Raw genomic sequence first — 24530 nt, 5'->3', positions numbered from 1 at the left:
CATTAGACTGAAAGTCTGCTGCTTTTGTGGTCCAAAGTACCTGGAGCACAATATGTGCTCCAGGTACCCCCTTTCAATATTCCCTGCTACTCTAACGTTCATAAAAGTAAGGTTACACTAATCAACTAAACTTTAAAATGACAAAAGACAAAAGTTGTGATAAAATATTAACCGTTACTTTTGAAGTTGGTATGGTGACATTGTGTGCATTTATTTATACATCCAGCAGTTATGCAGCAGCATTATAGTTCATTTTTAGTCATTTTTGTTAATCCAGAAACAGACTATTTTAGCTCTAATTTTCGTCTCCACCTATTGATCTCTGTGAGGCCAGGAGATGTTGCAGATTCTGCTGATACTTCCCTGTAGGTTCCTCAATACAATTAACACTGTTCACATTGTGATTTGATAAACATAAAATATTGGTTAAAGTAGCTTTAATAATCATTAACTCATGATAACTTTAGGCTTCCAGCGAACGTTGTAAATATGAATTAAAAGGCTGTTGGAGTAGAAAGAATGAGTGGAATGGAGATAAGTAGAGAGCCTCATACAGTAAAAGTGAATTAAGTCAGAGAAATAGCAAAATAGAGTATAGTGAAAATAAAGAACTAAAGAATAACAAAAGTTAGTCAAGGAGCTAGGGTGTATGCCAAGAGTCACCGAACCATTAATGGGAAAAAAGGAAAGGGAACCGTTCTAACATAGTGTAAATAAGACTGATCTGCAGAAAGCAGAGCAAACACTGTGAGGTTTTACCTCTGCTGTTGACCTTTACCAGCAAAACAACAAGACAAATGTCCGAGAGTTTGAAAAGACACTCCACTGCAAAGATGAGAAACTTTGTGTATACACAAGCATGCACAGCTACCCAAACAAACTGACAAACAAAGGGACAGAACAGCAGGAAGAGCTGTACATACTTCACAGGCTAATACAAGAATGAAAGAGCAATGCTGCACTTAGGGAAATGGTCCCCAAGGTCAAGTAATAAATACTCCATTGGTTCAAGCCAGGAAAAACTATGTGGTACTCACATACTTGTATATGGTCCACGCACTGAGACCACTAGACTCAATTATGAAAACAACCCAAGTGCTGCTTTTTAGTTGAAAACTGTGTTTTCCTTGAAACTATGTCAACGTATTATGGTTATACTTCACCTCCTCGCATGTTTCTGCTTTACATAAAAGGTTTGGGTCATGATTTCCACATATAAAAATAGTAAATGTATATCATCAATACAAAAGGGAAAATTTGCAAATGTATGCACACCCCAGGATACCAATTCCATTTGAAGCATTTGTGTTGACGTGTTGTAATAATTTCACTGAGATGGGAGAAAGGAACCTTTTATGAGTATAGGAACATGGTCATTATTCTGTTAGCGGTTGCTAAGATACAATGAGTAGCCATTTACCATAAAACAGGAAGAGACATCATTGGGTAATACTCTCTGTCCCTGCCATTGTTTCTCCATCATACTCTTTCCTACACCCAACAACTGGGAACAACATTCAGTGGTAATAATCACGTCACACTTTTCACATGTGCATTCTACACACAACTGTAGAATACTAAGACATAAAGTTTTTTAAATTACACCAGAGACAGTAGATTTGTGCTTGTCACCTAATCTCTCTTCATCAAGTTGAGACTAATTTGACATGAAGCGCAATTCGCGTATGGTGCTCTCTCCGCTGCCTCATTTTGGTGGAAAGGTAACAGGTGAGCCTGCAGATTTCTGATGTCTGATGTGCTTCTAGCCTGTATATCTTTTAATTCAAACAGGTCATTACAGTTCAAATGAATGTTTGAAATAAATGAAACAAAAACGTAACCAGCCAATTCACAAGGCGCAATTGAACTCATGCCACCCATTTTCAACTTGTACTTTGCCATTATTGATGACTAAGTAATGAGTCTACCAGTATATGTAAATGTCAAGCCTTCAAGCAATGACCATCTTTTTCAGAGTTGTTTTTTTGGATTCCTAGCAGTGATTCATTCTTATTTATCAAAGCATACTGGTTCAAATGAATTTACTACAAAAACTTTGCATGAGATCAAAGGCTCTAATGTTACTGATGCTTCACAGTTCAACAAGATAATCACTTAGTGTTCAGAGATCAACAGACCTGAGCACAGTTGCTTTAATCCGACTATTATATATTCGTTGAAATCCGATAGAATCTAGAATCTGTTTGTCCACATGAGTTTGGATTATCCTAACTCGATCAGTGGTAGATAGCTAGCTATTTCATCCAAAGCTGAGAGCTAAATGAAACAGCTGAATGTTTCCAGCTGAATCCTTTTCAAACAAGAATGTGATGAAAGGGGTTACAATTATGCAGTATCATACTCAAAAGGGGGGGATCTTTCACCTGAGTTTTAATGTTTAACTGTTGAATGTGTGTCATCAATAAGGCCTGAGACCCTTTAACCAAACTGCACTGATATCCCTGCCTGTGACACTTTACAAATAACAATAGCTATACATTTTGCACAATCCATCTCACTTAAAGAATAAATATATACATACGAACATACATACACACACACACATAACTGCCTTTCTCATTTTATTTATAATTGTAAATTGAGCCTTTAACAAACATTACAAAATATGAACTATGACCCTCCTAAGTATTTTTTTCGGGAAGATATTGGGGAGGTAGATCTCATCTTATGTTTAGAATTAAAAAGTGATCTTGGCACTGTCTTACAAGATGAGTAACACACTAAATGCAGACCCATGCACACTGATTCAGCTTGTGAAGAAATCCAAAACCTGACCTGCCATGCCTTGTTAAGGTCACTAAGCTACGATTGGACAATTTTTGCTTGGGGAGGGGTTTAGTAAACTGTCAGCTGTCTGAAGACGTGTATGAGGATTTTTGTTGCTACCTCTGTAAACACTGAAAACCATCGGAATCCTTCCTTTTTAGACGTCAACATGACTCCAGAAACAAACACATGCTGTAATTATATAATGTGAATGTCTTGTGTGATGCTTGCTGTATATGTTAGTGAACTTTGCTCAGTGAACTCTCGAGATAGAGAGCATGTTCATTGCTCTTTTTCTCAGGGTCAACTGCAGTAGAACAAACTATGTTCTGGCTGACCTCCTCACCCAACATCTGTCTTTTTCAACTCTCCCCGAATTTATATCTGCCCTGAATTCCTCTTCCCTTGCCCTCTACACTGAGGACAGATTTACCCATGAGGAAAACAGCACACTTAAAAGTCTCCCGGGTAAAATCCAAATAACTCTTATGCTATCAAACGCCTCCAAGGGGCTCTTCACATTTCAGTCAACCGATGAAAACTTTTCTTACGGTCCCTATTTGAACCTGGTCTTGCTCTCCCAGAGGGATTTAGTTTCCTGCGTTGATATGCAGTATATGTTATTTACTTCTCTTGTTTCATACAATTTACCATGATGAGATTTATTAACTTCAGCATTAATAATTATTGAACCATGTTTATTTCTTATCAAGTTTTCCTTCTATTAAATAGAGTGTCTTGTTGTATACATTCCATAAAATCCGATGCACGGAGTCGCCTTCGGACAGGAAACAACCCCCAGAAAAAAAACGTAAAAATGCGTCACTACAGAAATGCATAACAGAATGATCACAAGGGTTGTGTTTGTGCCTAAATTCAGCATTTATCCCTAAACAGTTTTAAAGCAATCTAATATGAGCCCAACTAAACAGCTTGGTTCCACAAATGTATCCTGAAAGTTGGCAATTCCCTTAGGTACACTTATGTACAGGTTACACTGTTCAATTATTGTTGAATTCTGTTACACCGATTATTTTTTCTATTATTTTGTCAACTACATAAATATCTGTGAGCATACGAGGATAAAAGGAAAGCTCTCCATGTCAAATGCATGACTGTTCAACTGCAGTACAAACTACATCCTCCAAAATAATCATACAGCTTAATCAAAACCTTATAATATAACTAACTTTTAGTGAGTTGCATATAATAAACTGGAAACTGAGTATATACTGGCATCTTCAATTACTTATTTACTGTAATCTTGTAAGTTCGATGTTATTATTTAATTATTTAGAAAGAAACATTTATATTACTTCACATTCACAGGGTATATAACACTATAAGGTAGAGAGATTTTAAGATGCTTATTAATGCACACTTTTAAATTATTATTTCATTATTTATAACGTTTCATAGGACATATTTTAAATCATTTAAACGGTTTAACAATATTGTCATTCATACAACTGTTCATATAGCAGCATCTACTTATTGGTTTCTACGAAAGCTGTTACATACTTTAAATTCTACAAAGAACCTAAAAGAACTACATAACCATTTAACCCTTGTTATGAATCCAATCAGCTATGTCAACATGTGGAGTCTCTTACCTTGCTTCCCTCTGATGATGTAGACTGAACCAAAGTCAAGTTTTGACCTAGAGACATTTCTTTTGTTTAGGTACAAACAAACTTTAGCTGCTGTATCCCTTCAATTGCTCAGTCATCACAAACAGGTGGATTCAACCCAGACATAGAAGCATACAAAAGACGGCACAGAGGAGTCAAAAATCAACGATGGATCCAGGAAAGACACCGTCCACAGAGGGAGGGAAAAGAGTCTTAACCAGATTATGGTAATCCTCTTAGCCGTGAAGCATACACTGACACTGGATGTCCCTCTAATCACGCTGGTTGGCTGCATGCTTTAATAAATGGCTGCTTATTCAGGGGCACACCACAGGGTTAGAACCACTGCACAGAGACTGAGTTAAACATTGTCAGACTGAAGCAAATATTGATAGTCAAGCACACACAGATGCAATGCCAGACAGTTGGCCTTCCAACTTCAGGGATCAGACTGTTAAGATGCTATGATAAAAAAAGGATCTAGTCGGACTGAAACAGATGGTGGATAGAGGGATTAATTTTACACTCCCAGATCAATTTGATGGTTTTACTCTTTCTTCAATGATTATCAACTCAATTCAAATCGTCAAGTTCACAATTATTTTTCCATTGATCCAACATCATTATCCACAGAGCAAGGTGATAAGCAAAGCGCACAATAGCACTGAGTGACCTGTAACATCCCAGTGAGCCAGTTGAGTCACTGTTTTCTAACACAATAAAAGCACGCCCAACCCAGCAACAAGCACGGCTAAGTATTTGGCTTTAGATGATATACTTTCACTTGTCTATTCTTGTCCCAGGTTTGGATGCACTAAAATTATTGTTGACACAACTCGTAGTAAAAGTTTCCCAAAGCAGAGAATAGCTTCTTAGATTGGTGGAAGTGAATCACAATCAGCCACTGATTTCATCACTCTCAGTGATGTATAATTAACAACATGTAGAAAATTGAAATGTGCTGTTTGTCAAAGACATTAAGGACAGAGTTATAGGAGACAAGTATCTGACATGAATGTTATAAGATGCAAACACAACTAAGATCAGTGGCCACATTTAACCTGATAGTCGATTACAATGCTCAGTCACTTTAGGACACAAAAAAACTGGTCTGCTCTCTATTGAGCAACACTGTATGAACAAAGATAAAACACTAAGTCTGGTTACATGGAATACATAATTAGAGAAAGGTTAACTCTATTAAAGATGGATCTAAAATGACTTCCGTGCCTGCCTGAACTATAATTGGCCTCCATTTATTTCATGAAAACAATTTCTCCTCATCATACAGCACAGACACTTTTAAACAAACAGCAGCGGTGCTTGTATGATGAAGTGAATGAGTGTGTCTTTGATGAGATAAATAAGACTTCTGCCAAGCTAAACACACCAGCTCAAATTCAACAAAACGTTACAGTGGGTTTAATCCTTTAATCATGTGTGACAGTCAGTTTGCCAAGTGTCACACATAGTTATTCCTTATCTGAACAAACTTGTAACTCACTGCCAAGAAGTGCCAGTTTTGTCCAACCAAAGTGATCCATAGGGAGGTTATTAGTAAGATAGTTATTCAAAGTCATTTTCTTAAATCTATTCATGTGGACAGTTATCTGAATAGCGGATAGAAAAAGAAGATTAGAAAGAAATAAACATTCAATAAATAATGCTAAATAAAAGCAACATAGATTTGACGGAAAGTGCAGGGATAGCCATCTCAAATCTGTTATGTATTAAACTTTGGGAGCACCAAAAATAAGCTGTGAAGACGACATTTAAGATCGCCACGTTATAAGTTGGTGAATTAGTTGGCAACTGTTTATTTACACATCCAGCAGTTTCAACACAACATTATCATTAATTTGGAGTTGTGTTACAAAGCATTTGGTGAATGTAAGTTCAATACTGGCTCTCCTTCTTGTTTGGTATTTGGCCTCTTCAGATTCCAAGAGAGAGATCTGGCTCCTCAGCTGCTAAATGCTCCTATATGTCAGTCTGTCAGAGCAGGTAGTGTACAGCAGGTTTTTTACTGGTAATAGCATTGAAAGACATAGACGGTAGGTAGTCATGTTCTTTCCCACACCCAAGCTGAACGTACTGCACGAGTCTGACTGAGGTGTTTTGCAGACATTTTACAGCATGCTTATAACTGAAACACTGGGAAGGAACTCAGCACACAGTGAAATTATGCATCGCAGAATTTTTTTTATTTTAAAACATGATCCGATTTAAGAATAGTACTACTTTAAAAAAAAATATGAGTGTTTTTTTTAATGCCGAATAGACAGCACATTACATTAACCACATTTTGCCTCTCACCCTACCACTAGGGAAGTGGTTCTGTTTGTTTTGGTGGTCACACTGTTTACCGAAGATAATCCATCCAACTGTCAAGTAGCTACTACACCAATATCTGCAGTCATTGCCAAGAGTGAAAGAGTGAGAGCCGAGCATGTGGGAAGAATAAGAAAAGGTATTCTCTGTCTCTGTCGTTCTTGCTGATTAATGCCAAAGTGACCTGCCCACAAGCTTATCACATGTCGGTGGATATACAGGCTTCAAATATCATACATTGTTGAAATAATACCATTAGGCTTAAGGCTGAAACCCACAGGATGAGTCTGATCTTTAATCTTTAATGATCTTCTGTGGGAAACACCTTTGTTATTTCAGAAAATAGAAAATGGAGGGATAGACCGAACACAACTGGCAATTATTGTACTGTGCCATCTCAGGTAGAAATAAGAAAGTATGGTTTATAAATTAATGATTATGAGAGGATATAAAAGCAGAGGGATAAAGATAAGGAATCCAATTAACAACACGCTTGGCAAGTAGTGTGTCAGACTCAATGTGTTGGATTCAAGTATTACTTAAAATTTACAGCGGTTTGTAAAAGACCTCCAAATAGAATTATCTCTCAGGTTATTATTAAACATGCGTGTATAGTTATTATACAAAAGTTATATTGAAGTTCATTGAGTTAATCAGACTACAGTTGAGATTAACTGATGAGTCAACTATTTTGATAAGCAATTGATCTTTTCAGTCAAAAGTGTAAAATACTGTATCTGCTATTGCAGCTCCTCAAACATCATGACTTGGGCTTGTTTTAATAATATATGATAGATAATTAAATATATTTGACTTTTGGACTGTTGGTTGAAAAAACTATCAATTTAAGGATGGCACCTCAAAACCACCAGTCACACTAACAGAAAACTAAAAGATGATTGACAGAAGCACCCTACAACAACTATTATGAGTGCCTATTTAGAGGCTGGCTTCTGAAGGGCAGGCTGCAGAACAAACAGTTATGTTTGTAACTGCCCACCACACTGGAATGATTTAGATTTCTGGGTTGAACAAAGACTCGGCAACGCCGGGTTCTGTGAAGACAAGTATTTTGGACTAATCCCATTGAACTCCATAGAACGAGATGCACTCACTGACACTCTGAAAACTTAAACTGATTCATTGTTTAACTGCAAAACAGCGAGACAAACGTCGAAGGTAAGAGTTCCCTGAGTAACCATAGTGTATTGCACTGGAAGGCTGCTCTTCACTGACAGGTCATCTGACCTCTTGTGGTGTTTCCGTCTATTAGGTTGAGAGTAACGGTTCAAATTACATCTCCTCTGTTGCCAGCGTAAGATAGGTCACTGGTTTTAAATTCACTCCGAACTGACATTTCAAAGGGGAACGGGAGGGGAAAAGGCCAAAGGGTTCATCCAATGCTGCGCTGGCTCCAAATGAGGGCTGGTATGCTTTAAAATTATATTGAAGGGACACCTATAATGTAACATTGCATTTAACAACTTAATTACATTAATGTGAATATATGAAAGAAGTAGAAATTAAGAGACAGACTTGCTTTCCTGCGTCTGTGACATCTCAGCTCTATCTGTCGCAAAGCCAATTTAGCTGAGCACCACTGTTGGCAAACACGACACCACCCTGGAGTTATGTTCCTGGGGATGTCTGTGCCTGAGAAGAGTCTTGATGTTTACAAATACTAAATCAACATTGCACAGAGAAAGGCCAATAATTAAATGTGTTTGGGCTCATACAACATACAATAAATACAATTCAGACCTGATCTGCACTTTTGTGTATTTTCAACTTCCAGGACACAGCAAATTCTATATTTAATGGCGTGGGCATAGATCATGCAAAAAAGTAGTGATTGATCAGCTTTTGTTGCTGTACCATTTCGATGCATTGCACACAAGAGATTCTGAGTCAAAATGTTTGGAGTACCATGGATAATGTTGCACAATTTTCTGTATTTTCCCAATTGCTCATATTAGACAGAAGCTGTCACCAGCCACACCTACAGCCTGAAGACATGCTGCATGATTAAACAAATTTGTCAGTCTGGAGATCTGTAACACACCCTTGCATGCAGCAGCTTAAAATGTTGTCATGCAAGCTAGTCAATCCAGTATGCAAGGGCATACAGTGTCATGTAGTGTTATATAAAAGCATTAAATATCCATGTAGTGTTATCTAAATTAAATGGCTGAGACATTAATTCTGTTTCCAGGGTAAACACAACTGAACTCTCCTCTAAAAGATCAGGTTGATCCCAGTGTGTGCTTCTAATGTTGTATCATTACATTAGTCACAGAGCCAAGCATCAACTTTCTGATTGACAGCAAACTTTGAAAATCACAGGTCATTTAACTTCATGCAATACTGAAATCCTTCACTAATTAAAATATATTCTAACTCTTGAACAATTAAACAGGGTTTTTGTCCTATTTCTTAAGTTGCTAATGATTTTTCCAAATCTTAGTAGCCAAAAATAACATGTATAATCTTTTTGTAAAAAACATAAACTCTATATTACCAAACTTTTGTGGAAGAAACAACAAATATTGTAAAGGTACAAACTTAATTTACAGTTTATAACATAAGGTACACCTAGCTTTAAACAATAAAGTCTGCAGTAAATCATGCCTTTGTATCGGATTTGATTTTCTGTTTTATTAACTGTTTTATAGATGCTTTTATTGGGCTAAGCCATAAAATAGGTTCTGTATATATTGATAAATTACTTGTGCATTGTGCAAGCACACCTCAGATTAATATTGCTTTATATGAAAATTACTTTCTTCATATAATTTCTGGCTATATGGTCTCTCTGACTCTATGCTTTTATTCAACTTATAGGTCAGTTCACAGGATGTAAACTGATTGAAGTTGAACTATGTTGCGTCATACTGAGTAGCCTAACCTCATTGATATAACTGGGGTGGACGAAATAGCATATATCATAGCCAAATCCTTGAAGTGAAGATGCATTGCAGGGCTTCAGCAAGATCATTCATTCTTATCATTCTTTGCAATTGAGTAAAGATGAGCAATGCGGGAAAAGAATGAAGAGCATTGTTAAGATGACCTTCTGGTCATTCCATGTCAAATCATTACACTTTTGTGCTACAACATAACAGGTGTTAATGACATTCGGTCTTGGTTTTGAGTTGTTGCTGAGAGATCATTATTTATCTGAAGTGTTATCACAACACAACTCTTAACAAATGTGAATGCCAAATTTCAATAAAATCTGTGACAGTGCAGACCGAAAGTGTTTTGACAATGAATGATAAGAAACACTACCTGAAGCTAAGGTCAGCTGGTGAAATGACAAGCGATCATGCATAAGTCAGAATTCAAAGTTAAAACAGAAAGTAGTGCAGGTGCTCATTGCAAGACCCAGAAGAACATGATGGATGAAGACAGTGGAGTACACAGCATAAACTATACTTGTACAATGTACTGCATCTGTCGTATAATTTTGGACTTTATCCATAATTCTTCATATTTTCTAAAAATATGTATTATTTGGTTTTACAAATTATATAGGTGAACCTGAAAAAAGAATTATGTGCATCATTTTGCAGGACAGGATTTATATCTATAGATTTAACTTTAACACTCTTTGTGTTCCTTTAAAAGAAAGACAGAGTCCTATGTTACGAAATTATCTAGGGGTTCACAATATGGCCAAAAATTACATCAAAATCTAAACTTTCACATGAGTCTAGATCTATAATTATCGCCATACATTTCATTATAATTCCTTTTAGGTTTAGAGACAGTTTATTGCTCCCGAGTGATGGTTGTTGTTCTTAACTCTTATTTATGAACGGAGAATGAAAAACACTTGACAAAGAGCAAACATTTTACAAATTTGAGGTAAATCTATCCTGTTATACCTCTTCCCTGTGCTTTCACAATACATTTATAAATTGAGCCTTTCTTTATATTGCTATTGATTAATTACATTGTTAAAATAATTGCCTCCACCTAGGAGATAGTTTCAGCTCTGTCGATTTGTTTCTTTTTAAGCAAGATTACAGAAAAAGTAGTGGATAAATTACTCAGAAACATGGCAGGATGGGGTGTGGGTCAGGGAAGAATTATTAAAAAAATCTTTTTTATTCTTCAATGTTGGGAGACGGCATATTTCCATTGATTTCTCAGAGAAAAATGTAGGGATATTTTTTTTTTTTAGGGTACTGATATTTATGAGTGAGTGCAATTTGGTGCAGATCCAAGTAAAAATATAGATCTGATGAATTCATAAGGGGACTGTACTCTACAGATTGCCATTCTATTGCCCAGCCTTAACATGATCTAGCTTTTGTAAAATAAAAGCAGCAAAAATCTTCAAATGTCACATATTGTTATTTTAATACATAGTATACTCTATCACTTTTAGTTTGTATATAATTGTGTGAAGCTTCGTTTATAACCAATGGTGCCGTTTGTTTGTGTTATGTTACTTCATGTATGCTTAGTTTCTTTATCCCCATTTAGATTATTCCAGGAAATTAAACTTGTACTGTAGTATTAGTCACTGACTTCATCACATAATGAGTCAAGCTGGAGCCGGATGTTGTTGAGAACTTGTCTCTAAAGTCAAGTCAAAGTCGGTCAGTTCACTGTTTTCACAAGTCCTCTGCCTGGTGACTAATGGTATTCAAGGGATGGCTGACATAAATTTAATTTGACTTGGTTCTATTCCTCCCATGTTTGCATCCTCACTGGTTTAAGTCACAAGGTATTTGTGTGTTTACCTTCTCGTCCTCCTCACACTCTTCCTCCCCTGCTGCCTCCTCCTCCTCCTCCTCATCTCCCGGTGTGTTTGCATCGTCCTCCGCCTCGTCGACACTGTCCGTGTCCGAGCTGTGGCTCACCTCTCCGGCTCCAGAAGCCAGTCCGCGGCGGGCAGCTGTTGCCTCCTCTCCCTCCGACAAGGTGTGCGACCCGGAGGAGGACGACGACAGACTCCCGCCGCTTCCAGCCGCAGAAACACGGTCGAGCTCCATGAATGTTGTTGTTCAGTTAACACCAGCAGCTCCGGAGACAGGACGACTCCATGAAGAAGCGAAACAAATTAGCCCGTCAACACACCTGTGCAGCCCCGTGAGGTCATTGGAGCTACAAAAAAAATGACGCTGCCCTCTGACGCAACTTTAATTAAAAAAAAAAAAACTACGTCACGACGAGGAGCGAACTCTATGATGTCTGCTGTGTGTCTGGAGCCTGTTCAAGGAGAAGTTCACAGTAAGAGCCGCTGCCTCCTGTCTGTCTGTCTGTGTGTGTGTGTGTTTTGCTGCTCCACGCTGCCTGTGACCTCGCTCTCCACGCACAAGTACAAGGTTGGCCTAAGGAAACCACGCCCACAACGTGCGAGGGTAGACCAATCCGAGCCGCGCTGCTGCCAAACCAACCACATGAGTTTTCACCATCTTTAGAAGTCCCCCTGGCCCCCCTCCCCCACCCAACTCCCTCCCTCCGTGTGGCGCACATCAGTGGTGACAAGTGAAAGTGCACAACAGTGGTGACGTTACAAGCAGGGGTGTGGAGAGAAAAACCAGGGGCCAGCCTCAGAGTCATGCTTCCCCCCCCCCCAAACATCAAAAACTTGTCTTTGTTCCTCAGAATGACGTATTCAGTGGCTCTGTTATAAAGATATTGAACTCAAGGCCTCTGTCATGAACATGATCAGTGCAAACAAGTGAAAGTGCACAGACATCAGTGGTGAGGTCAGCAGGGGTGAGAAAAACCAAGGAGCAGCATTTGCAGCCTCAGAGCCCCCCAACCTCCCGCCCACTCCAGCAGCCTATTACAACATCTAAACCTCTGTTTTACTCAGAATTACATATTCAAAATGTATGTTATAAAATAATGAACTCATGGCCCCAAAATTGTTTAATTGCAACACCAGAGCCCAATCAATACCTGTCCAGTGATGAATTAGCCTCTGAGTCTGGGGGCAATGCCCTCGTTTATGGGGCCTCTGGTGTAGCCAACTAATATCTTGGCAACGATTTCATCCTCCATTCACTGTACACTGTTATAGCCCCAACTAGATTTCCGTTATCAAACCAGTTTCTCCGCAAAAAACACAGACATTTCTCATAAATATTTTGCGCCCCAACACTGGCCATGAAAACTGCTTTTTTAGACATGTGACAGAAAAGCAGTTGTGGGACACCTTCAGATTAAACAGTTTCACCTTCCAAGGAAGTACTTGTTTTTAATTGATCGTGTCTTCTGGGTTAGACACTCCATCTCTCTGGATACCAGCCGTACCATATCCTCAGAATGTTGTCCTTTATAACATCAGTAGAATGTTTCGCTACACAAACACTTATAATAGCAACAGCTATTATAGGTGTTTTAGGTCCAGATGACACTGTGTCTAATCTCTATTAGCAGCAATCTTAATATAAATGCAGATAAAGCGATAGCTGATGCATTTTGGGCCAGAGCCGGGTTGCGAGAGCCCCAGCGCAGCCCCGCAGTGGGAGCAGTGGGAGCTTGAACTGGCACAGCAGCAGCATCCTTCCACACTGTTGAGTCAACGTTTAGAGGTGTCCCGGGGATCCCTTGTTTATTTGGCCACTTAAATGTCTGACAGGTAGCAGCAGAGAGCTAACGCTAGCCGGGCTCCAACGGCCCGGTTAGCTCGCTTGTCCAAGGCCATGTAGCGAGACTCCCTAAATGGGCATGGTGTGACTATGACATTTATTTCGGTCGTAATCCCATTCGACGCACTCTAGCGTATCGTTTCTGACATAGAGGAACCACAACAAATCGCAAAGTTTTTTTTTCCAGAGTTTTTGGGACTTTGGGTGTAGAAGCACTACAGAAGTGGAATTTTCATAATATGTCCCCTTTAAATGTCTTCATTATACCCTAGGTGTGAGACAAGCATTTTGAGGCCTTACAGCAGGGACAGGAGTGTTTGTATTTGCTTTTGTGATATTTCTGTTTGCATCCTGTTACTTTTTAAGGTTATTGCTGAACAAATATTGGATATTACAAGCAACTGGTTTATATAAGATTGAAGGTGAGTGCAGAGCTGCAGAGAGGCTTTTCGCCTCTGGCAGATTAATGTGAAAAAGAACTTCAAGTATCAGAACCTGCACATAAATCATTCTGCCCAGTGAAACTCAAACATCCGCATGAAGCAACAAGTAGTAAACCACACTTTGGTGGAGACGTTTAAGTGGAAGTAGAGATGTTTTTTCAGCATAATCAAAACGAATAATACTCTCACATTATGCAAAATTGCTATTATTATATATACTATATGGTACGTTGTTTATTATTGTTCTTTATGAATTATAATGTAAAGCGGCATTTTAATGTTGACCTGAACTTCAGGTGAAGTTAATTTTGATTTAAGGTCATAGCTGTAATACAAATGTGGAATAAAAAGTAGAATATTTTTCGTAGAAATGCAATGAAGAAAAGGCACCCCAAAATATACTTATGTACAGGACTTTAAAGGTCCAGTGTAGGATTTAGTGGCCTATATGGGAGGAATGGAAAATAATACTCATAATTATGTTTTTATTGGTGTGCATTCACCTGAAACTAAGAATCATTGCATTTTCATCACCTCTGGACCATGTTGAACTGCTGTGTTTCTACAGTAGTCTTACATGTACAAACCCTGGCTCTAGAAAGGGTCTTTTGCAATAACATGAAGAAATGCTAGATGCTACTCCATCATACGTACTGATCCTTTTAACGTACTTAGTTACTTTCCACCACTGAAGCTGCAGCTAAAAGGTAATCAGATACGTGTTTCTACAAAAATAATCAGATAACATCAGGATATTCCGCATAGTCATATTGTTTCTCCTTAAAAACCTGTAAGCGATGTGGGTGTGTGTGCGAAAGGCATACATCTAAAACTATGTAGTTGGGTTCCAATGCAATCAAGCACTATCCACTCGCATCTCTTCTTCTTCTCTTGCTTTTTCTCCCCCCATCAAGTACCTGCAGTGCAGCAGCGCCAACAAGCTGCCAACACTGAAAACAGTACATCAATTTAAAGTGAATGCAAAGAATATAGAGCATTAAATTAAGATTATTGTACAACCATGTCCACTCATCACAATTTCACTCTTACACAACTAAGGCACCGTTTTAGGCATATGAGCCACTGACAGCTCCTGGAAAGACGCCACATGGAGGAAGTACCAGAGTCATGGGCCATTCTCCGAATTGAAAGTGTAGAATTGCGTGAAATCGAGAAAACAGAACATGAGGTCTGTCCACTTTCTTGGCCTGTGACGACCGGCAAATAAGAGATGTTGTCCGTGTCGCATGATTTGTTTGGTCTTCTGTCCTCTTCTTCAGTCATTTCAAATAACAGTAGGTTTTTCCACTCACATGCCGCCTGATCATATTTATGTCTTTGTTTCTCAGAAATGTTTTTCCCCCCACATTGGCCATGAAAATTTCAATTTGCGACATTTCCAGAAGAGCAGTTGTTAGCATTAAGTGGGACACCTTCAGATTACACAGTTTTACATCAAAAAAGGTACTTGTTTTAACTTGATTGCATTTTCTTGTTAAGGCACTACATCCCTTGGATACTGTATATCAGCTGTACCATAGCATTATCCTCTCCCACCAAACAGACCCACTAGAGGTCGTATTTGCACATACAATATCTGCTGTCACTATCAACTACAGGGAAGGACAGGCACCACAGCCATGAGAGAATGCCTTTACTATGTATTTATTTATTTATTTCAGATATACTAAACTATAAAACACATGTGCTAGAGTTAAGTCATGGAGGATCCCCTGCTACCAGTAAATGTGTCATGACTGAGTTTTGTTGGTGCAGGACTACACCCCTGCAGTTTATTTTATATAGTACCTTTCAAAGAGCAAGACAAAAAGCGCTTCACATAAGTAGTTGTTTGAAATTTAACATAAAATCAGACAAAGCATTTGCACATTAAAAAAAAACATTAGGAAAAATAAATAAATATACATGACTTCTATTTGAAGGCAACTAAGTAGAGTGCAGATCTTGTGTAAATAGGAAATGTGTTCCCTAGTGTTGGAGTCGTGGTTTCGATTGTGCTATAACCTTTGGTTTTTAATTGCAAGCGAGGGACTAGTAGGAACTGGTAAAGCCCTGGTCTGAATTCTGAGTCCACAAAAAAGTGACTGTGATGTGGGTCATCTTGCTTGGTCCAGTCAGAGGCCTCGCAGCCGGACCATTTGGAGGAGGCCCAGAGATGATTTGCTGTGACGCGTGAAAATGGAATCGCAATAATCGAGTCTGGGCGATAGAACAGCGTGAATTATCCTCTTCAGTTCCGGTTTTGGTACAGTAGGCTTCAGTTTTGCAATGTTTCTCAAATGGAATACACAATGAAGGGTTTGATGTGTAGCTTGAAATGCATGGACTGATCAATACTGACACAGATATTTCTAAGGAAATGGATTTTTCAGCTGGAAAAAGAGACTCAATACACTGGGGAAACATAGAGGTGCATTATCTGTAGCAATGTGTTGTGCCAAACTTTTGCATCCACTCGTTCAAAGCATACAGATAACACAGACACACACACACACACTATCTCTCTCTCTCTCTCTCTCTCTCTCTCTCTCTCTCTCTCTCTCTCTCTCTCTCTCTCTCTCTCTCTCTCTCTCTCTCTAAATTGTCTTTAAAAAAACCATATTCGTCCAGAAGTTTACAGTCAACAGCACATACTGCCCTAATGGCCTCCCCTGTTAAGCCTGAGCTTTTGCAGTGAACCTCAAACAGCTCACCTTCCTTTATGATCAGTATCACATAATGTCATGGCAGACTGCACTCTATAGAGTAAACAGACTGCAGAGTGTTGGGTCATTATACTCAGTCACTTGTTGAGCTAGTGTTGACAACCTGATGTGTCGACACCAGAGAATGTGTCGACCTTCACAAGGATCCATTGCACTGTTGCACCTCGACACTACTGTCAGGATCTGCACACTTAATTTGGCCCCCGCCCAATCATCTCGGTTACTGAGCACATGAATGTTGGCGTCAATAACACACTGAGATTAATTGATTTCTTCAGGCTAAAATAAACTCAGTCCATGGAGTTATAATGGAGCTATAGTTCTTTCAACCTCAAGATGCCTCTCTCAGACTCACACAGACTCATACATAACATGAATGCTGTCAAGTATTTATAATTTAACTTGTTATAGTAGCTTTAGCACGGGAAACAAAACAAGATGAGATAAAAGGAATAATTTCATTTTTTATTAAGATGCACAGAGATATACAATATGAACATTAAAAGGTAAAAAAAAGAGGACGAGTCATCAGGGGAATATGTGCAGTGAGGGGAGGAGGGCTCAAACTGTTCAGTTAGAAGTGTCCTATGGACTCATCATGCAGTGAGGAAGATGCTTCCTGGAGAGAGGGGAAATAAATTGATCAGGTCACTGAGACTTTATTAAAATACTTTAAAGTTGCTTCTCAAACTTGTAGTTGGTAATACTTTATAAACTAAGATTAAATAGAATTTTACAAAAGTTCTGACCTCTTCCAATAAGATTGAGAGAAAAGCAACTTTGGAACCTCATTGTTTGTTTATTATGTTTTATAGTCTATATTTCTAAATGTACTATTATTAAATGATTTATTGAACTTCATTTTAAAAGGTAGATATATTCCACGTGGTCACTTGTCGTATAATTTAGTCACATTTCACATGAAACCACATAATTATTAACGTACCTTCAGTCGTCCCTGGGGCCGCTCTTCCTGACCCTTTTCCGCATTTGGCCCTGGACACAAAAACAAACACGTCAGACGTTCAATCCGACATCAGCTGATCTAAACTCGTATCAGTGGCCGTGTTGCACCATGTAATGTAATGATGTGAACATGCATGAGTTGTATGTGAGCACTATACTTACATAATTTTCCTTTTCTGACCAATCCGGGTAGAGCTGGATGTGAAGCTGCTTCAGCCTCTTTGCTTCTTTATAATATTCATCCCGCTTGTTTTCTGACAGCGCCCTCCACTGTGAAGACACAGCAACACACTGTCAGCGCACTCAGCAACACACAACTACATGTAACCACAGGCTGACTAGTGCACAAACAGGCATAATCCACATAGAGCTGCATGAGTCGGTATAGGTCCTGTATTGAAACCTCCCACAGTGAATTTAAATCTGTTCTCTTGTAAAGTGAAAATAAGTAAAAAAAACATGCACAGGAAAAAACTTACTGTCAAGATTAAAGCTAGAGGAAGGTTTTAGAAGTGTGGTCTCAGACACTGTCTGATGAAGTTTGTGTGACACTGAGTCTCAAACCTGCAGAGCAAAGACACATACCTTCTTTCCAATGATCATGCTTACAGTTGCAGAGTCGATGGAATTGTGGGTGGCCAGAACGTACGGCCTCTGCTCCTTCATGAAAAGCATGAAGGCGTTGGGTGGCTTCGGGATGTTAGGCCTCTCATCATCCTGCTGGCTCTCATGTTTCCTCTTTATGTGGGAAAACATAAAAAACAGACAGAGGACATAAATTACCAATGTGTACAACTCTGAGAGCATCTTGTACACAAATAAATATAAATATATGACACATGAGGTGACTGTGAACTAGACAGACAGACTTACTCTGAGTTGTGGACGTTCACTGGAGGAACTCTGTCTCCTGGAGCTCCGTAAATCATCTTTCCTTTGCTACATAAACACAATTAGACACATTAGAAGACGTAAAAAACGTGTTTGAAGATACAAACAGAGGCTCAGAGGTGTGTGTGTTTAAATGAATGTGTGCGATACGTACAATAATCCAACAAGTGCCAGCCTCACCTCCACTGGTGTGCATCGCTGTTGGCACATTGTTGAACTGAAAACAAGAACACACACAAAACAGGGGGTGAGACAAACTGCCTCCTCTGTGTCATCTGTCCCCCTGGTGTCAGAGAGTTAAACTCACGACATGCACATATGTATACCCAACCCAGCCTTGTATAATCTCTGTCCTGATCTTAATATTGTCCTCCCAAACATGATGAAACAAAGATGAATAATATCTGTAACCTGTGGTTGTTCATGAATTACCACTTCCTCCATTAATAAGTATCTTTCTTGATATAGGTATTGATATAGTTCCTCTGAATCTCTCTCTAACCTATAGTTAGTGCCTGACCTGTGTCTGGTTGTAAGGCTCTGCCTGGCGAAACTCTGGGTCTGACTGCAGGACACTTTGCTGCTGGTGGTTAATGGGAGCAGCCAGTTCAACATAGGGTTCAGTTGGATGCTGCTCCAAGCTGCGAGCTGATGCTAATGGAGGGGTGTCCGCACCAAATTCAGTCCAGTTTCTCATCGGAGACCATTCTCGAGCAGGGACATCATGAGGAGGTGTATAGTTGTTTGTGTAGTCTAACTGGTCCTGTGATACTCCCCAGGCCACTTCCAGCATCTCTCTGTTCTGCATCTCATCCAACATTTCTGACCACACGTTCATAATCCATGCAGGTGTGTTGGTGTCTCCTTCAGTGTCGCTGTCCTACACAAACTATTTCTACAACTTCACTACAATCCAGAGTGAAATTCTGTGCATTTCACTGCTCTATATTTATCTGACTGATAAATGATAATAACTATTTTTACCTCAGCGTGCAACAAGCTTATGTGCTGATAAATACATTGAAAATGCTGATAAATACATATTATTTATCAAATATGATCATTTACTGACTGATATATTTTAATAATATTATTTTGTTTTATTTACAACAATCAGTCCACAGATGCGTGTGTTAACATATCAGTTCATCTGAATTATAGAAAATAAAACTTTCTACATGAGAAAACAACATGTTCAAACTTAGTTTAACAAAAATATCGATGTGAGTATTACCTGGTGTGTTCTCTGAGGGATCAGTTAACTGATAACTAATCATATTAATAATTGATGGTGAAAGTCAATATTTTAGACTGAAATGTAGATTTTCTCTCCTGGCGTCTCTCTCTCTGAGGTACACTAGTGGAAATGATCAAAGTGACAAACTGTTCTGAATATATAGAGTTCAACATCAAAGTCAATACTACTACACATTGGAAGTACATAAAAAGTAGTAAATAGATATTTTTTCTTCAGGACTGGTAAGATGAAACTCCGGCAAGAGAGCGAGGTGAAAGAGCTTTTCAGTGACCGAGCGATTGTGACCTCAAACATGACGCGACAGGGAAATAAAAACAGATAATAATTATAAGTACATTTTCACCACTTTCTAACTTTCTGCAAATTTTGGTAAGAATTTGAGCATGTTAAAGTCTTCAAAAAGCCAATTAATTTGCCTGAATAATAATAATAATAATAATAATAATAATAATAATTACAATTTCAATAGGGCCTCCCACTGTCAGTGCTCGGGCCCTAATTATCTGATGTAGTGCAATTAATTTCATTACACGTCCTTCACTATATTTAGCTGCACGAGAGATGGCACTTTTTGTTGGTACAACCACTTGGTCCAGACTAAAATATCTCAACTCGAATTGCACACTGATATTAATGTTTCATATAGAATAAATTGCAATTACTTTTTTATCTAGCCCCATCATTATTTGATTTACAAAAATGATGCTTGCTTAACATCTGCATGTTGTGTATTGTGGCATTTCTATGCGTAGTTTTCATTTGATTAAACATCACAGACAACCTCCTTATATAGAATCTGTTTTACTTTGTCTTTAATACTCAGCATTGAAATTTAAATAATAAGTAAATCAGCTGCGCCCATATTATGAAGGTGGCTGACATGGTGACAGGCATTACACACACCCCCCAAACCCCCTACCCTCAGGTTTACACAGTTCCCATTAATTCAGGATGTTTTCTAGCAATGGAAATTATCAGAATGTCTTCAGGACAAAGGGCAGTGAAAATATGATTGTTTTAAAAAAAGCGGTCTTGTGTCTCACTTTACCCCAGCTACGGGGTAAAGTGAGACAGACCAGAGAAATCAAGGGGGTAAAGTGGTCCACTTACTTTTTCCACTTTAAAACTACCATAACAACACATGTTGTAATAGTTAAAATCCCGACAGCTAGATTGACAACCACTAATATCGGACTAGTAACAGAATCATGGGGATTGGTCAATTAAGCACATTTATGATTATTATGATTCATGTGATCACTTGCACACCCTAGCTTACCGGCACATTGTTTCTCTGTCCAATTGGCAGGGACAGGGATATTGTTTTGTTCTGGGTATTCAAATGCCAGTTCACCGCACTTAACTGGAACAAGGCCATGGAACTGGTCAGCTAGTTGTTTCAAGTGTTTGGCAAGCTCCTCCTCCATCTCATCTGTGAATATGCTCTTGCACCCCAGGCTACTGATTTTACTTTCCCTTTCTCTTTTTTCTTTATGAATCTTTTGAGGGTTGTCTTATCAATATTTCTATCCCTTCCAGCTTTTTTGTTAAGGACTTCTTTCCTTGCATGTCCTCAGCGGCTGCACTCTCCATCTCTGTGAGGGGTGTTTGGCCCCAGGTTGTCTTCCTGGTGTATAGTTTCTTGGCATGATGGCTTTTCTACAATGTTTATGACGTTAAAAATAAAACATATTTAATGTAATATAACACTAAAATATGTTTAAGACTAAACTTAACTTGTGCTTCATGGTCGACGACACTGTCTCACTTTACCCCACAGCCACTTTTTTAGAAAAAACATCTCTTATCAATTCAGGCTAATCTTCAGCTAGCATCAATCACATGGTTTTATATGTTGGAAGTTCACCAACATGTATGATATAAGTTTTTCTACATGAAGCAATTTGTTTTGATACGACAGTTGATTAAGTTCAAAGCAAGAAAATTTACTTTTACATGCAAAAAAAAAAAAAATTGGGGGAAAAAACATACTTTCCATAGCACCAGCACCAACTTCTCCTTCATGGCAAGGGGGGAATGGGAGGGGCTAGAAAACATAATGGTCACATGACCACAAATGTGTTCCGTTGTCTAGCTACAGGGGGTGTCTCACATTACCCGATGTCCCACATTACCCCGCTCTCCCTACAACAAATTTAGTAGTTCATACAAAGACCAGTCTCGCTTGATCTACATAATAATCTGATGCAAAAAGTATCCTTTATTTTTTTTTGTGGATTATGCACAAGATTTGTATGTGAAATATCATGACAATGAAGTTACGAAGTGCAATAAAATTAGAAACTCCTTTGTTCCATGTGCAATGAACCTGCTCAGTTTGCCGATTTAAACAAGAATATTCATTTTAATAACTTCAGTGAACCAAGATAGTGCTGCTGTGGTCTACCACTTTGTTTAGTATGTTATACTATACCGCTTTAATGTCTTTTATCTTGTGCACATGACTGCAAGCCACGTTTCCAATCTGGGATAACAGACGACTGAACTGAACTTGATTGTTATAAAGAAGACGCCAACATTATTTGAGCACTACCTTGTGCAGCATTTCTTTTATTTACAAACACAAACTGTTTATGGTTTTTGTGACCGTAAAATTCTGTTCACATTTATTCATGAACATCATAAACTTTATGCATGTCTTGACATATGAGAAACAAAGGTTGCTGCTTGTGGTGTTGCACCCTGCTGTGTATTCTCTCTCTCTCGTGTGTCTCAAATAGGGGTGTTCACTCAGAGACTCTCCACTAGAGGACACTGTTTGCTGATGCTGCTGATGCTGCTGAACAGATGTTACAGAAAGCGACTAACTGGATATCACCAATGCAAACTCAACATGCTTTCTCTCTTCAGCAGTTTGGAAATAACTGGCTCCCCTGCTTTTTATGCACAAGCCTGAAATTGTTAAACCCAAAATAAAATGAATGTTTCCTTCACGTTTTTTTAGCCCTGTCCTGACTGTGGTTCCTTTTGAAAGGAAAGTGCTGGAGTTTAAAAGTAAGAATTATTCTCAAATTAAATAAATTCACAAAGGCACAAACACAAGGTACAAATACCCTTTTCAGGTTTCTGTGCAGACATATGACAAAGTATGCAACTACTGTCCATGAGACACTGAACTTAAAACGATTTACACAGAAATATTCATAGGCTTGATTTATTCTATACCACATATAATAGATTATGTTGAGTTTGAATTCAAACAGTCCCCACCCCCATCCTGTATGTTGTTTTCATTATCAGGACCATTCAACATTCACCTCAGTCTCGGTCACATGTGACGAGTGAGAAGTTGTTAGAAAAAGTGCGGTCAACAGGAAGTCACCAGATTAGATTTTCACCTCACTTCAATGATTTAGTCATATATTTGTTCAGCTGTCTTCTTTTATTAATTCCGTACACTGCTTATCCTTTGAGGGTCGCGGAGGGACTGGAGCGAATCCCAGCTGACGTTGGGCGAGAGGAGGGGTTAAACCATGAACTGGTCACCAGAGTATCACATGGCTGATATACAGAAACACACGTTCACACCTAAATCTCCAACTAACCAAACCCCAGTCTGCATGTCTTTGGACAAACTCCACACACCAAGGCCCTGGCCAAACTGAGATTTTGAGGGCGAACTTTGCTGTGAGCCAACCACTTTACCACTGATCCGCCTTTTACCAACCAAAAACAACCAACAACTAACTCAGGTTGCAAGAATTAACAATCAGTGTTTTATAGCGTTCCTTAAACATGAACTTTGCTTGTTCCAGTAAACACAGTAGTGATGATAAATACCAGTTCAGTGTAGAAAGGGAGGCTGGTTCAACATCAAACTAAATTCTGATCAAAGCAGAACACTGCGAGAGAAAACCCACATCATCTTTCAACTCTCGTTGCCCACGAGCGACTTGCAGCACATCGCTGATCTTAGAGATGATAAGAAAAATTGAAGGTGGGGAAATTTACACACGAGAAAAACGTGAGTGGGCAGAAACTTACACATTCATCGGAAATTGATTTCCTGTGGCAAGGATCTTAAACGTTATTTTTTCTAATTTGAATTGTGGCTTTTAATGGAACCCATACGATCCTCCCAGTTCCTCTAATCTGTTTACGAACACGTCTAGATAAGGGTTTCTGAGAAAAGAAAGGTCCTCTTCTTCTGCCTTGTGTCTGATCAGACGACTTCTTAAAACCGAATTAAAAACATTGGAAGAAAACGTGAAAAGACGAAGCTTGTGCAAGCTTCAAACTTTGCTCCACAGCTGGAGACGTGCTCGAAAACAGTGTTAAAGATGAAGCTCCTGATAAAACAGCGTTGATGACATTCTATTGGCCAGCTATCTGAAGTCGGTGAAGTGTGAACTGAACTTCCTGTGTTTGCTGCTCAGCACTGAAGAAGGAACATGCAGTAAAATGTACATGTGTGTGTCTCTGTCTTTGATAATCTTTCTAAAAACACACATGACAGCATGTGCACTTGTAGGTCCCTTGTTGTAGTTCTTACTTAGGTTGGTGACACTTTTCTAAGAGCTCCTTTACCAAGCAACGGGTGCAGCCTGCTTCTATAATGTGTATAGGTCTTAATTGAATCTCAACATAATAATACTAGTTCAAAATAAGTTTTTCAAATAGAATTGTTTTTGCGACATGATTAGTTTGTTGTAGTTCCTTTAATAATACAGATTTTAGCAAGCTGTAGTCAAACTACAAACAATACAAACATAGAACTACAAACACATAGGACAGAATTGATCTCAGTAGACTCGGCTTGGCTGTGGAAAAGAATATGGATACTGTCTGCCTGTAGTTTGCAAGAACGGGACCTTCTCAGGGTTATTCTCTGAGCTAAGATACTTTATCTTCAGTCATTGGAATGT

General features: G+C 38.7%; 1 protein-coding gene across 5 annotated transcripts in view; it reads right to left on the bottom strand.

Moving 5' to 3' along the window:
* The window catches only part of mast4 (microtubule associated serine/threonine kinase family member 4), an 89768-nt gene extending 77707 nt beyond the window's left edge, over positions 1–12061 (bottom strand). For 3 of the 5 annotated variants that reach the window (XM_053447617.1, XM_053447620.1, XM_053447618.1), the window contains exon 1: positions 11501–12061. In XM_053447617.1, the coding sequence (XP_053303592.1) occupies positions 11501–11752 (252 nt within the window). In that variant the 5' untranslated portion in view covers positions 11753–12061. Of the gene's footprint in view, positions 1–4400; positions 4743–11500 lie in introns of those variants that run through there. The other 2 variants (XM_053447619.1, XM_053447621.1) reach the window with 2 other exon arrangements.
* Between the last annotated feature and the right edge of the window lie 12469 nt (positions 12062–24530).

This window comes from Pleuronectes platessa, chromosome 19 (assembly GCF_947347685.1).
Source record: "Pleuronectes platessa chromosome 19, fPlePla1.1, whole genome shotgun sequence".
In the NCBI taxonomy this organism is placed as follows: domain Eukaryota; kingdom Metazoa; phylum Chordata; class Actinopteri; order Pleuronectiformes; family Pleuronectidae; genus Pleuronectes; species Pleuronectes platessa.
The sequence above is the reverse complement of the archived record's forward strand: the minus strand, read 5'-3'. Positions and strand labels throughout refer to the sequence as shown.